Here is a 15,002-nt window from a genome sequence, read left to right on the forward strand (position 1 = left end):
TTTATTAAAGCTTATAGGCTCACGGATGTGTTTGGGAATATAATTATTGTTACTTTTTAAAATATTTTTTATATTAAAATAATTTTTTTTATTTTTTAAAAAAATATTTTTAAAATTAACGCATCAAAATAATCTAAAAAAAATTAATTTTTAGATTTTTTTTTAATTGTTTGGCAGACATGGCGCTCTCTTCTCCTTGTTGTGGTTTTGGATCTGAGCAAGATATCTTTTCCTTCTCCTGGGGTGGCTCTAGCCGCGTTATTTTATTTTATTTTTTTGTAATACGAAGACAACATTGTCCTTCTATCTTTTATTTTATTTATCTTACTTAACCCTTAAATTGCCTTCAGATTTTACCAATAAATTAACCATAGTCTCCAATATTATTTATTTATTTATTTAGTATTACAGTTTAACTGTATTAAAAAAAAAAATTTCTTTTATTTTAGATTAATATTTTGGATTTTTTAAATTTTTTTAACATATCAATATTAAAAATAAATTTTAAAAAATAAATATATATATATTTTAAAACATTTCTAAACAAAAAATATTTTAAAAAATATTTTTTATTATATTTTTAAATAAATAAAAACATAAAAAAACAGCTTATTTGACCAAATCTAGTGAAGGGGCAAACTTTATTATTACTAGGACAGGAATAAAGCAAAAGGAAAGAGTAACTAGTTGACTATGCTTTGCTGAAGTCAGATGAATTCTTCTTAACATTTTTTTTTTTAAAGTATAGTAGCATCAAAGACACTTTTAACTCTTATGTAAAAACTTGTGTGCAAATTTAATAAAAGAAATCTAGAATTATATATATTAATAAATATTAAAAAAATTATTGATGCAAATTGATATTAAGTTGGGAGGTTGAAAAATAAATGTAAATTAAAATATTTCATTTCATTTTAAGAGAAGTTTTTTAAATATTTTTATTTAATTATATTACCGATTGGGCCGTTTTTGCAATCAGGCTCTTAATCAATAACGATAAGCATCTAAATTATAATGTTTTTTGAATAATTTTAAAATTTTATGATTTAAATATCATTTAGTATCTTTAAATAAATAAATTTATTTTTATTTAAATATGTATTTTTTATTAATTTAACTCAAATCTAAAAATATATGAACATAAATAGTAAGAGCATGTTTGGCTCAGCATTTGCAGTAGCTGTTTTTTGTTAGTAGTTGCAATATATCCTTTGGTTACAAAATGAGTCATAATTTTCATGCATGACCCCACCATCATCTGCATTTTGAATTCCATTTTGTTGAAGTAGTTTCTACATGCTTTTCACAATGCTACGTTTCTCCTGTTTATTGCAACTGGATTTATAAATACATTATTTTATAGAGACACTGAAGAAGAAAAAGAAGTAAAAGGTGATAACTGAAATATAAACAAAGCACAGTGGAGAGCAACTTTCTCAGCTCACCTCCAACCACTGCTCTTCCTTTTCTTTTTTTTTTTTTTTTTTTCCTTTTGCTTCATATGCTGCATTCACCATTGTTCAAAGAAGAAGACCATAAATAAAGTACAACAGGGCACAGTTCATGGCAGCTGCCTTGGCTCAACACCGGTCTTCATTGTTTTCACCGCCAACCACTGCTCTTTCCTTTTCCCTCCCCCCTCCCTTTTTTCTTCTGCTTCATCTTCTGTAAGCACTCCATTGTTCACATGAACAGTGAAGAGCTTCTTCATTGATCATGATAGGACTGGGCGGAGCCCAAAACTGAACACCCAATGTCTAGGTCTAACCTATTAAAATAAAAAAAATTCAAATTTTTTTATAAAATATTGTGTTTTATTTGAGAAACTAGTGTTTACTATTGTTCAATGACACTACATAATTATATTAGAAGTAGATCGCATGATAATATAACATTTGCAAAATTTGATCTCAATTCCAATTTTATTTATGATGATATTTACATAATATTGTTGCACACTCGAGGAGCTATGAAAACTGTAGTTTTTGTCGGATGAATTTCGTACGTGGTGAAATTACAAATAATTTAATATAATAATAAAAAATTATTTATATAAAATATTATTTATTTCATAATGTAATAGTAGTAGTTAAATATATGATATTTTAATTAAAAACCATCAATATTAATATATGTTTTTTTTAGTTATTTTATAACCTTAACTTGAAAAGTATTCTTAACCAAATATATTGAATTACTTTCTGTTCAACCTCAATTTCAACTAAACATATATTTTTCCAAACCAACTTTAAATAAAAATATTTTTTATAAAATATTTTTTTTCAAACCGCAACCACAATATCTATTATAATATCAAATATACTTTTAAATATATTATATACCACCCAATAAATGTCTTAAAAAATCTAGTTAGATTTCGTCAATAACGCTAAAAGATATGAATATTTATTGGCAAAATCAATATGAATGGAGACCATGGCAACGATTGTAATGTGATGTAACTTTTTTACCACTTAAAATCTCTATTCGTGCCTCATTTGTTAAAAATCACTCATTCAGCTACAAGTCTTTTCTTTTCATTTTGTTCTTCTCACGTCTTCAAAAAAAAAAAAAAAAACCCAACCACATTCAATGCCAATAAAATTTTATGATATTTAAAGAGTAATTAATAACTTTCATTTGCCAACAAATCACTTACGAGACCAGCAAATATAATTTAATTTATAAAAAAATAACTGAAAGCAGATAAAAAAAGGAGACCTATTTGCCCAGTGAATTCAATGCAAGCTAACACTTCAAATTATTTTTCAAAAATATCCCTCTTTTTATTTCATTCTAGAAACCGAAACTTGTATCTCTTCTTTTCCCACTTTTTTCCAGGCTCTTGTTCTTCAACAACAAAAAAAAAAAAGGGCTTAAAAAAAAGGAGACTTAGGATTTAGTCTGCACCGAAGGAGAGACTTAAAATTGGGCTTCCATTAATACAAAACAGAGATTTAGGTTTAGAAAGTTATATGAGACTAGTTTTCTTCTGATGCAAGAGCAAACTCCAGGATATCAATAATTTATGTATCCCTGTCGGGTCTTGCTGTGATGATAGCACATCAGATTGATCGAGGAAGCTTTTCCACCTGCATCTGATGGAGTAGTAGAATCTGAGATATTGAAAGCTGTGATGCCATGGATGGTTGGTCTTCCCTTATCCTTCACTCTCGAAAGTTGATGCCTCAAAGAATACTTTTATGCATGCATGGCTTGCCACTTGAGCTGGAGTCTCAGAGGCCACAGAACTGCGAGAGATCTTGAAATTTCCAATGGCTAGTCTCTCTCTGTTAGATAATCTTAGGATGATCTCAAAAAAATTTAAATTACAACGGTAATAGATTAAAATATAAAAAATATTTTTTGTAGAAAAAAATGATTTATGAAATAAGGGACAAATAGTCAAGATCTTTTATTCAATTTATTTCTACATCTATTTCGAATAATATCATTGAATTCAATTATGTAATTTAACATTTTATTTCATACATAAGAAACATAATAAATTATTAATTAAATTTAAATCGTGAAACTGAATTTAATTTTATATGTGATTTAATTTCTAAGAAATTTTTACAATATATATTACATCGTTTCAATTTACTCTCTTAATTTCAACAATGTTACCTTAGTTGCCCTAATTATTTTTTCAACGAATCATTTCCTGCGCATTTGCATAAACAAGTTAGGATTTGTCTTTGGTGTTGTCTGCGGTGCATACAAAACAAAACAAAAAATTACAAAAAAAAAGGTTTTAGTCCAGATGGCTGTTTGGGCTGGGCCTGAATGGTTAGAACCATGATTATTCAGGCTAGACCAACCTATTTCTTTCATATTTCCTGGGCTTAAGTATCAAAATCTTCTGTTCTAACATGGGAGAAAACATTGAACCCATAAAGAAAAGCCCATGTTCAGCATAGTTAGTCTACAATGCAACAGTGAAAATCCTGTTTATATTTGAAGTTTTCTGGCTTTATGAGGTGTGAAGCGGAAATACGAGAGAAGAAAAAAATCCACATAAATGAAATTGCAATAAATAGCTGATGAGGATGATAAAAAAATTAGCTCATGGGTAAAATTGTTGAAGTTAGAACATAATAAAAGGGTAGATGTTTTTATTTACAACAATGAAAGTGTAAATTAGAAGAAGTAAATGAAAACAAAACAAGTAAATTAAAACATAGTTACTTAATTTTTTCTGGACAAAACTTCAAAATTAGGCCATATTGTTTGCTTAAAAATAGTTTTATTTCAAAAAATCAATTATTAAAAAATGAATTTTTTTATTTTTAATAATATCATGAAAATAAATTAAAAAATATTTTATGTGTTTGATAAGAGAAATAAGTTATTAGTATTTTAATTTATTTTTTTAAGTTTATTAAAAAATAAAGATTAAAGCTGATGGATAAACAGTTAAAGAAGAAAGGAATTTTTTTTTTAATTTTATAAAAAATTTAAATAAAATAAATAATAATAAAAATAATAAGGACAAAGTTTGATAGATAAAAAGAATTAATATATGATGAAATTGAATTTTTTTTTAATTTTATAAATTATTTTAAATAAAATAAAAATAAATTAAAAGAATAAAAAAATCTGATAAATAAAAAATAATAATAGATAAAATTTAAAATAATAATTTAATTTTATAAATTATTTTAAATAAAATAAATAAGGATGATAAAAAAATTAGCTCATGGGTAAAATTGTTGAAGTTAGAACATAATAAAAGGGTAGATGTTTTTATTTACAACAATGAAAGTGTAAATTAGAGGAAGTAAATGAAAACAAAAAAAGTAAATTGAAACATCGTATATAATTAGAGAATCCATACTTAATTTTTTATGGACAAAACATCAAAACTAGGTATATTGTTTGCTTAAAAATAATTTTATTTCAGAAAATTAATTATAAAAAAGTGAATTTTTCTACTTTTAATAATATCATAAAAATAAATTAAAAAATATTTTATGCGTTAGAAAAGAGAAATAAGTTATTAGTATTTTAATTTATTTTTATGAATTTATTAAAAAATAAAAATGAAACCAGATAGATAAAAAGTTAAAGAAAAATGAAATTAAAAAAAAATTAATTTTATAAATATTTTAAATAAAATAAATAAAATAAAAATAATAAGATTCAAATTTGACAGATAAAAAAAAATAATATATGATGCAATTAAAAAAAATTAATTTTATAAATTATTTTAAATAAAATAAAAATAAATTAAAAGAATAAACGAAATCTGATAAATAAAAAATAAAAATAGATAAAATTAAAAATAATAATTTAACTTTATAAATTATTTTTAAATAAAATAATAATAATAAAAAGGATGATGATGACCAAATTTAATAAATAAATAAAATTCATTTTAAAAAATAATAAAGAATAATAAAAATAATAAATATGAAAATTAATATAAAAATTAAATTAAATTAAAATTTAAGGGATAAAATAAAAAAATAAATATAATTCAAAATAAAATATATAATAATTAAAAATTAAGGATTAAATTTGATATAATTAATAAATAACTATATATTTTTATTTTTTTATAACTTTTAAAAAGTATATTATGGAAAATATTTTATTAAAAAACAAGTTAATTTATTTTTTAATTAAAAAATGTTTTTTATTGATAAAGTTTTATAAAAATAAACAAAAATAAGAAAGTTTACAAAGAATCCACATGAAAAACGGGGTTAGGACAGAAGGACTGAGGTGGTTGAAGCCTTTAGTCTTCAAACTTTCCGGAGTCACTCATTTCCTTGCACGCAAGACAAGCAGATAAGATACAGAAAACCATAGCAAGAGATAGGCCGCTTCCTCTTTCTCCTTCCAGTCTCACACAATCTCACTCTCTCAATCTCTTCTTCCACCTCCATGATACCTCTCCTCTCCCTCCACTCCCCAAAGCCTTCCCTTTTCCTCATCCATGATCCCTCTCCTCTCCCTCCACTCCCCAAAGCCTTCCCTTTTCCTCACCCATTTCCATCCTCACCTTTCCACTCCTCTCCCTCGCTTCAAACCCCCTCCTCACCGAACCCACCATTTCCCTATTCACTCCTTCCCGAACAACCAACAACAACAGCAGCCCGCCAATCAAAACTTGTCAAATCAACAACCAAGAACCCTTTTCCCTGGCGGTTACAAACGCCCCGTAATTAAAGTCCCCAACGTCGTCCTCCAGTTGGACCCGGAGGATGTCATTCGTGGCGGAAGTGAGGCGTTGGATTTGATTGATAAGGCTGTGTCTAAGTCGGTTGGGATTGTTATTCTCAATGGCAGCATCGGGGGTGGTGGCAGCGGGAAGAGCCTTTACGAGGCGGCCTGTTTGGTGAATTCAGTGGTCAGAGATCGTGCTTATTTGTTGATCGGAGAACGTGTTGATATAGCCACTGCTGTTAATGCTAGTGGTGTTGTGCTGTCTGATGAAGGTCTGTCTTGCTTCATTTATCCACTTTTTAAGTCTAGTTTCTATAATTTTTCTCTATTTTTCGTTGCCCCTTTAAATTAACTTTGTGATTATCAGACATAATTTCGTTAATTGCATTTGTTTTAAGTAGTATTAAAAATCGAATTAATTTTCGAAATGGATTTTGTAGAGAATTGTGTTCATTCTGGTTTAATAAATGTATGAGCACTTGAAATAATCCAGGCATTGAAAGGTAATGTGTTTCTTTGTTATTTTACAGGGCTTCCTGCCATTGTGGCAAGAAATATGATGATGGGTTCTCGAACTGAATCGGTTGTTCTACCTTTGGTAGCCAGGATTGTGCAGACACCAAATGCTGCATTAAATGCGTCTAATTCTGAAGGTGCTGATTTTCTTATATATGTTCATGGCCCAGAGGAAGATTTTGATGTAGAAATGAGCCCTGGATTCGGGAATGTGAAGATACCAATCTTTGTCCTCAATGCTTCACGCGGGGAGGCCACATTGTCGGTGGGGGCATCAAAATTTCTGAAAACTGGTGCTAGTGGTTTAGTTCTATCATTGGAAGATTTGAGGTTATTTAGCGATGATGCTTTGAGTCAGATGTTTGACACTGTGAGTGAAACCGGTAAAAACTTTGGGGATGACCTTGAAAGCTTCAGTAAGCTCAAATCTATGGATATGGAAAATGATATTCATGAAAAAACAACGGTGGCAGGCTTTGTTAAACTGGAGGATAGAGAAAAACAGCTCATAGAAAAAGAGAGATCAATATTGCTTGAAGCTATTGATGTTATCCAAAAAGCTAGTCCTCTGGTGATCTTTTATTTAAAAACTTGATATTTGGATTTTGTTCATGTGATAATTCTACGTTCGTGTTGATTTTCTTTCTTTCTTTTTAACCCTGAACAAGGGCATTGGCTCTGCATGACAGATGGGGGAGCTTTCACTTTTCATTGATGCGGTTTCTCAGATTGACGAGCCATTTTTACTGGCTATAGTGGTAATTGTGTGCTGAACTTCAACAAATTCTGGTTCCAGGGATATACATTGGTATTAGCTCTACATTTCAAATAAATCCCTCCTCTTTACTTGAAAGGATTTAAAATCAATGGCCTTCAATTATTTTTTGTAGTTTTTGTTTTACTTCTAATTGAAGAAAACAATCATTTCAAGTCTATGCCATGACTTTCGTTTCTATGTTGCATGAGATCAGAACATGGTTTCATGTTTCGGGATTTCTATTTTTGTTCAAAAAATTTTACGAACAAGCTGATTAAACAGTTTCATTTTGACCTTTAGGTGTTAGCTTCATTATTTTTCCATACCTTGTTCAATAAAATTATGGGTCATCATGATTTTCATACTTTCTAAGGATCCACTTCTTGTTCTAATTTCTCATCTATCCTTTCTATCGTGGTTGGACTTAGCATTAGTAAGTGCAAATGATGCACTAATACCCTTCCAGAGAAAGGCATTGGTATTGAAATTCTTCACTTTTGCTTCCCTTGATTTTTCTTTGTGTTTTTGTTTTTTTTTGAAATCTTGTTCTGCAACAAACGATAAGTTTGTTATCATGAAAAGAACACTGAGACTCCTATTGAGATTGGTTGGTTGTTTGTGCCATTATCTGTATGAACATGCTGCCATAGGCGTTTGTTCTTCCTTGACTGTTTGTCTTTATTGGTATCATCCAGGGTGAGTTTAACTCTGGGAAATCAACTGTTATTAATGCACTTCTTGGAAAAAGATACCTTAATGAGGGTGTTGTTCCTACAACAAATGAGATCACTTTCTTACGCTACTCTAAGAGTGATTCTGAAGAGCAACAACGTTGTGAAAGGCATCCGGATGGTCAATATATATGCTACCTTCCAGCTCCAATTCTTAAAGAAGTAAGTCTTTTCATCTCTCGTCTCATGTGTACTCTTGAATTCAGTTCTGAGATGTTCTATATAAATGTCTACTTGGATCATCTTGTTCATATCAGATTGCAAGGTATTTTCTGCATATGAAATGTTTGTGCTTGTAGTTAGTTTAGCTAACATTCAGCTGCAATACACTTTTTAATGCAACTTTTTTGGATGTGCTTAATCTCATAAGAAGTCTACATAGTGCAATTTCTGCCAATTGCGTATGTAGGTTTGTTTCTACAACTTGATATTTTGTTTTCTGCCTAATTGCACTTTCCATAACGATTTGACTTGGAGTAATGCTAAAAGCCCCTAAAGTTGGAACCCAAATGTTTTCCCTGAATCACTTCCACCATTGATTGGTGGGCTCCATGCACCAATTAAACAGTGGGAGCTATTCAGGGAACCCATTCAGGCTCGTCGTACTCTTAGGTTTGATTGGTATGCAATTCACATTTCCTCCCCTTAAATGTGAGTCAAAGTTAATGGTTAGTTTTCCCTGGTAAGGATGCCACACCATGGTAATTTTCCTAGATGGGACTGAATAAGTTGCAAATTCCTGGAATGTTAAAAGCCATAAAAAGAAGCCTAATAATCTTCAAAATGTAGGTATTAGAGTCACAGGAGAATTTTGGAGACAGGGAACGTCATATGATCTGGTCCATTTGCTGAATCTGCCATAAATAAATAACCACATTCTGCATGGAAGAGCAAACCCAGATGCATTTAACATTGATAGCGTAAGGAAAAGTTCTTGCACTGCATAGTTAGAGGGAACCTAGAGAAGTCAAAAGCATTCAATCCTACATCTTTGTTAGTTCATTCACTCTGTTTTATAAAGTTTGTGATTTCTTAAAATATAATAATATTCCAATCTAAAGTGGTTACATCATAATAATATTCCATTTCATGAGTTGCTTTATAAAAAATCCACTTAATGCTATAGCCTACAGCTCCTCTGGATGCTGTAACTAATGCGTTTTATTATTCTTTTCTTTCTTAAATAGATGAATATTGTTGACACACCAGGGACTAATGTCATTCTCCAAAGGCAACAGCGTCTTACTGAAGAATTTGTGCCTCGTGCAGATTTGCTTCTTTTTGTTATTTCTGCTGACAGGCCATTAACTGAAAGTGAGGTATGCATGATTGTGAATATGACATAGCAATCTATAATGTTTTACAGTTCTAAAACACAGTGGATTTGAATGCCCTGGCCCATGGATTTTAGCCTTGACTGTTACATTTTATACTTAACTGTCTAGGGAAATGCAAGTAAGAAATGCGTTAAAGCTTCTTTGACTTCTTGATGCCATCCAAATAAGATTGAGGTTTAGTTGAAGGTACCTCCATTGGTTTTGAAAGTGAATTTTGCAGAGAAAATTCCTAGCATAGATGTGACCTGGAGCGATATAAATCCAAAGAAATTGCTCCACCATTGGCACATGCATATGATGATATGACTCTAAGATATGGTTTTGGGAGGCCCTCACTTTGGACTAGAAGAATTCCAGCATTATATCAAATTCATTTTCTTAGTGGTTAAAGCATCTCAGCCAGTGATTTGCTGTTTCCTGAAGTAATTTTGGTCTCACTCCTGATATTATTTCCAGGTTTCTTTTCTTCGTTATATTCAACAGTGGAAGAAGAAAGTTGTTTTCGTGTTAAATAAATCTGACCTCTACAGGAATTCCAATGAGGTAAGTCATAACTTTTTACCATAGTATTTGTTGGTGTCTCCTAGTTTGCAATATCCAAGCTACTTACAAGAGTCTACTTTTGTTTCTGTGATTTTATGTAGCTCGAGGAAGCTATGTTGTTCATTAAGGAGAATACAAGGAAACTGCTGAAAACCAATGATGTGATATTATATCCTATCTCTGCTCGGTCTGCTCTTGAAGCAAAACTGTCAGCTTCTTCTGACCTTGGAAAAGATTACACAGAATTATCAGTTTCAAAATCTCATTTGAAAATCTCTAGATTCTATGAACTTGAACAGTTCTTGTATAGTTTTTTAGATGCCTCAACAACCACAGGAATGGAAAGAATAAGGCTTAAACTTGAAACCCCAATTGCAATTGCTGAACGGCTACTTTCTACCTGTGAAACTCTTGTGAAACAAGATAGCCAATTAGCCAAACAGGATCTAACCTCTGCAACAGAACTGATTGATAGTGTGAAAGAGTATGCAATGAAGATGGAAAATGATAGCATCTCTTGGAGAAGAAAAACTATGTCACTGGTAAGTTTTCCAGAGAATATGTGTACAACCACTCACAGTAATGAATTAGATGTAAATTAGTGGTAATTTTTCACGAATGATGTCAGTTTATGTGCTGTGCTGATGGATGAAATTGCAGATTGATGCCACAAAATCTCGTGTTTTGGAGCTCATAGAATCGACCCTACAATTATCAAATCTTGATCTTGTTGCGTCATATATATTCAGAGGGGAAAAGTCTGCTACAATGCCAGCCACCTTAAAGATTCAAAATGATATAATTGGTCCTGCACTTACAGATGCACAAGTGAGTTAATAGTTCTTACCTTTTTAGGAACTGTGCTGATGATGCTGTATACTTGTGCTATGCTGTATATTGTCAAGTGTGTAATTTGCACATATTAGTGCTATTTTTTAAGATCCACTAAAACCTTTCTTTCCACTAATATTTCCTCGGTACCTTGGTGACTGCATATCTTTAGAGTTCTTTGGCTTTGGTCGCTCATTTTGCTGTTTCTTGTTATTTTTATTTTGGCATACAGAAATTGCTTGGAGAATACCTGAAATGGTTACAATCAAATAGTGCTAATGGAGGAAAACTATACAAAGAACAATTTGAAAAACGATGGACTTCAATTACCTATCCAACCTCCCAGATACATTTAGAGACCCATGATTTGGTGAAAGAAGTTGACCTCAGCATTAGAGTGATAGAGAACCTCAGTGCCGGGGCCACTTCCAAGCTATTTGAAAAGCAAATACGTGAAGCGGTTAGTTCTAATTTTCTTTGGCCATGTGCCATATTCTCTTAAATTGCTGTCAGAAAATTTTGTAACCTTGTTTGAGCAAAAGCTGGCATCAATAACAGTTAACCAGTCTGATATAGTCTTTGTCAAGACATGTATACAGTAGAATGCTTATGAAGATTCATGATCATATTGGTTTTCTTATATATTTTGTTTAACCATCGACAAATTTCCCACTAACAAACATAGTGTTATGAGAGATTGATAACACCTGATTTTTTCCATTCTCTATAACTTATTTTGCATGAGTGCTGAATCTGGTGTGCACTGGTGTATTTTTGGATTTTAACGAAGGTGGAGTATTGCACAAAATAACAAAATTGTCTGCAAGGAATTTATGAATGGGACATTGTAACCTGAGTAATTTCTGGTGGCCTCAGTGGAACCTTGGACAAAATAACAAAATTATCTGGAAGCAATTTCAGAATGACACCTTATAGCCATAGTTAATTTCTGGTGGCATTTTGTGTATTGTGTGTTATAATATAAAAAGTCTGAGGCATGTAATCGAAAAAGAAAAAATAAATAGAAGGTAAAAAGGTATATAGAAAGTGGCTCTGCCTTTAATTCTTTTGTAAACTGAAGTATCAGCACTTTTATGCTATTTCAACGAGATTCCTCATAACTTTCGTCCTAGGTGCAGCGAGACTTTTTGTCCAGTCAGTTCCGTTTTCATTCTAGTCAATTTGTGAGTCATTGTGCCTGAAGTCAAATGTATTCTCTTTGGTCATAGTTCTTGGGGACTTTTGGCGGATTAGGAGCTGCTGGTTTATCTGCCTCACTTCTGACATCAGTACTGCCTACTACTTTAGAAGATCTTCTTGCTCTCGGCCTTTGTTCTGCTGGAGGGTAATTTTTCTGCCTGCATTTCTTTCTGTTTTGTTGTGTTGTTTTATTGCTGAAGTGTATTTGCAAATATTTTTCAGTTTGTGCAGTATTTGCATGATTGATATCCTAAAATTCTATGAAGACATCATTCCAACATGACATATTTTCTGGGTTATTCCCCTAAATTTTGAAATGGCTAGTTGCTCATATTTTCACTCTGCACATGTCTGCATGAATCCTTGTTTTCTGATCCATATCAAGTTATCAGCATGCAGTTCTTGTTTCCTCTAATGATATTTTTGAATATCGTTCCATATTTCAAACATGCAATAAGGTATTCAATATCTTTGCTTTATAATAGGTTCATAGCAATTTCCACTTTCCCAGTCCGTAGGCAAGCGATTGTAGACAAGGTAAATAAGATTGCAGATGGCCTCGCACGTGAAGTTGAAGAGGCCATGCAGAATGATCTCATGGAAACTGTTGGAAATTTGGAAAACTTTGTAAAAACTATTGGCAAGCCTTATCAAGATGCAGCACAAGAAAGACTGGACAAACTTTTAGATCTTCAAGAAGAAATATCAAATGTTGATAAAAAACTTAGAACACTTCGCATTGAAATACAGAATGTTCATTTATCATGAAACCATGGTAAAATCTTAAGTTTCATTATTTACCAGTTTTCCCTCTGATTCTTTTTGTGAAGCAAGTGTGAAGTTTTGATATGTATGAATAAGAACACCGTTTGGTAATTCCATGTTAGTAATCACTTCTGTTTATGGATTGTTAATCTTGCTGTGGAATGTTGTGAAATAGTGGGAATCTAAATTGTTCTAATCATCTACCTGATGCAATGCATCGAGAATGGGTGTTACCATGTGAATTCAGATCAGCAGCTAGTTACTCTTGCCTGATTCATTGAACACAGAAAACAACGGGCAGGTCCTTTTGTTCCTTCCTCATCACGTTGTTTGAGACGAGGTGTACTAACCATCCCCAACGGTATTTTTTCAGGGATGAAAAGAATCACTATATTTTCGATGTATAGCAACGGGAATCTATCATAGTTTGTTCTATCTTGTTTATTTTTGATGGCCGACCATAATTTTCCACAAGAGCTCGGCTAACTTCAGATTATGACCTTTCGTTAAATGTGAAAAAGCACTGGTTGCTGCTTGCCTGGGTTGAGAAACCTCGACATCTTCTCATCACAAGTTGGAAAAATAGACGGTCAGTTGTATGTTCATGGAAATGTTTAATCAGGTAGGACAATAGCGTGTCAACAACAATATCTACTTACCGACCGACCATCCATAAAGTTTGATGTCGGTTTCTCATATTGATTTTCGTGATTAACAAATATATCACCCATTGATTTCATGACATCTCCGCAGACCTTGCGTGTGATTCTTCAGAGGTTTTTCAAGGGACACTAGCATGATCACTGGGAGGAAAAAAAGGCAATCCTACTATAATGGTCGGAAGGGATGAGAGTGCGCATCTTTGGTGTCAAGCATGCTTTATAAATAAGCCATGAATTTGATTCCTCATCGTCTTTTGTCTGTAAATATATAGTTGAAGTAGGAATGGACAAATAGACATGCGTGTTTAAAAATGTTAAATAAACAATCAGAGGCACACTGGGCCTTGGTGCATCTGGGGCCGAGGCGATAGGCTCTTTTGCCTTCCGTTTACAAGAGTCGACTCTTTACTTCCCCCATCTGAAATAAAAAGATGATCGCGAAAGCAAATTTGATGGCTGGGAGAGAGAATGTAAAGGGCACATATTCTTCTGTCAAACTCACTGCTAGCGAGGCCTAAAGCACAGTGGACACCTTTGTTGGATTTCAGAGAATGAAAAAGGCTTTGTTAAGGACCGCCAATAAATACTACTCCTAAGCTTATCTCCTTCATGCTATTAGCTGGGTTTGGTATCTAGCCTTGCTCAACAGGAAACTGCTTTTAATTTCTCGATTAAAAAACAATGCATGTATAGTTCAGTATCTCAACAAGGTAACGATGGTTGCAACAATGATATCATATAATAATTTTGATACGATCCCTTGAAGGGCATTTCATTAACTAAGTATTCATGAGTCATGCATGACATTTGATCCTTTTGTTAGATAGATTAGGGTGACAAGACCTAGCATGGGATCATTTCTATATGTCAATTACATGTCTCTTTGCAACAAGTACATAAATTCTAATCTATGGAGCCCGTCACTTTCACCTTAAATTATCGATTCTCTTAACAGGGAAAAAGAATAGCCATAGTGCATGCTGCAACAACTGTACGTTTTGGCTTTTCAAGGGAAACAATATACACAAAGACCAAACACAAAAGATAGGAGCTCTTCAAAAAATTTCCTTTATTAGAAAAAGTAGAAGTCACTCCTTAATGTCTCTCGCTTGATGACGAGTTTTGAATTCCTCCATTGAGTGTCATGTCCATTTGCCTTGTGCTTCTGTTAGTGGGGAAATTAGACGCAATCTATCTGATCTCTTCAGTCTGCATTGCCTATCTTCTGCTAATGCAACAAGGCATGAATGCTGGATAAGGCTTTACGATTTATCTAAGCTGCATTTCATGTAGACGCCTTTTAGTGGCGGCAAGTGGGCTAGTACTGTCTTAATTATGGTTTTAAATCCTGAAGCGTTGTTGAAATGTCTAGGTGCATTATCATTGCTCATCACCTATTCTAGTTATGGCTGGTGATGGGTATTCTAGCATTATTGTACCATTTTCATGTTTTTATAATCCATCCAGCCTCTCCACACCGCGTTCG

At 32.2% G+C, this 15,002-nt stretch overlaps 1 protein-coding gene across 1 annotated transcript; it reads left to right on the forward strand.

Moving 5' to 3' along the window:
• The first annotated feature begins 5,943 nt into the window (after positions 1-5,943).
• On the forward strand, positions 5,944-13,003 carry LOC105131442 (uncharacterized). The gene is made up of 11 exons (XM_011034418.1): positions 5,944-6,446; positions 6,705-7,261; positions 7,380-7,448; positions 8,143-8,340; positions 9,366-9,497; positions 9,972-10,058; positions 10,160-10,600; positions 10,719-10,886; positions 11,122-11,349; positions 12,119-12,234; positions 12,575-13,003. Exons 1-11 carry the CDS (start codon positions 5,945-5,947, stop codon positions 12,855-12,857), a joined length of 2,781 nt encoding a protein of 926 aa, XP_011032720.1. The 5' UTR covers position 5,944; the 3' UTR covers positions 12,858-13,003.
• Positions 13,004-15,002: the final 1,999 nt, after the last annotated feature.

This window comes from Populus euphratica, unplaced genomic scaffold (assembly GCF_000495115.2).
Source record: "Populus euphratica unplaced genomic scaffold, PopEup_1.0 scaffold23.1, whole genome shotgun sequence".
Lineage (NCBI taxonomy): Eukaryota > Viridiplantae > Streptophyta > Magnoliopsida > Malpighiales > Salicaceae > Populus > Populus euphratica.

Excerpts from the sequence above, each read along its gene's own strand:
- LOC105131442 (XM_011034418.1), top strand. The coding sequence starts at position 5,945 with ATGATCCCTCTCCTCTCCCTCCACTCCCCAAAGCCTTCCCTTTTCCTC. Across the intron at positions 7,262-7,379 it reads TCCAAAAAGCTAGTCCTCTG|ATGGGGGAGCTTTCACTTTT; the intron begins GTGATCTTTTAT and ends TCTGCATGACAG. Across the intron at positions 7,449-8,142 it reads CATTTTTACTGGCTATAGTG|GGTGAGTTTAACTCTGGGAA; the intron begins GTAATTGTGTGC and ends GGTATCATCCAG.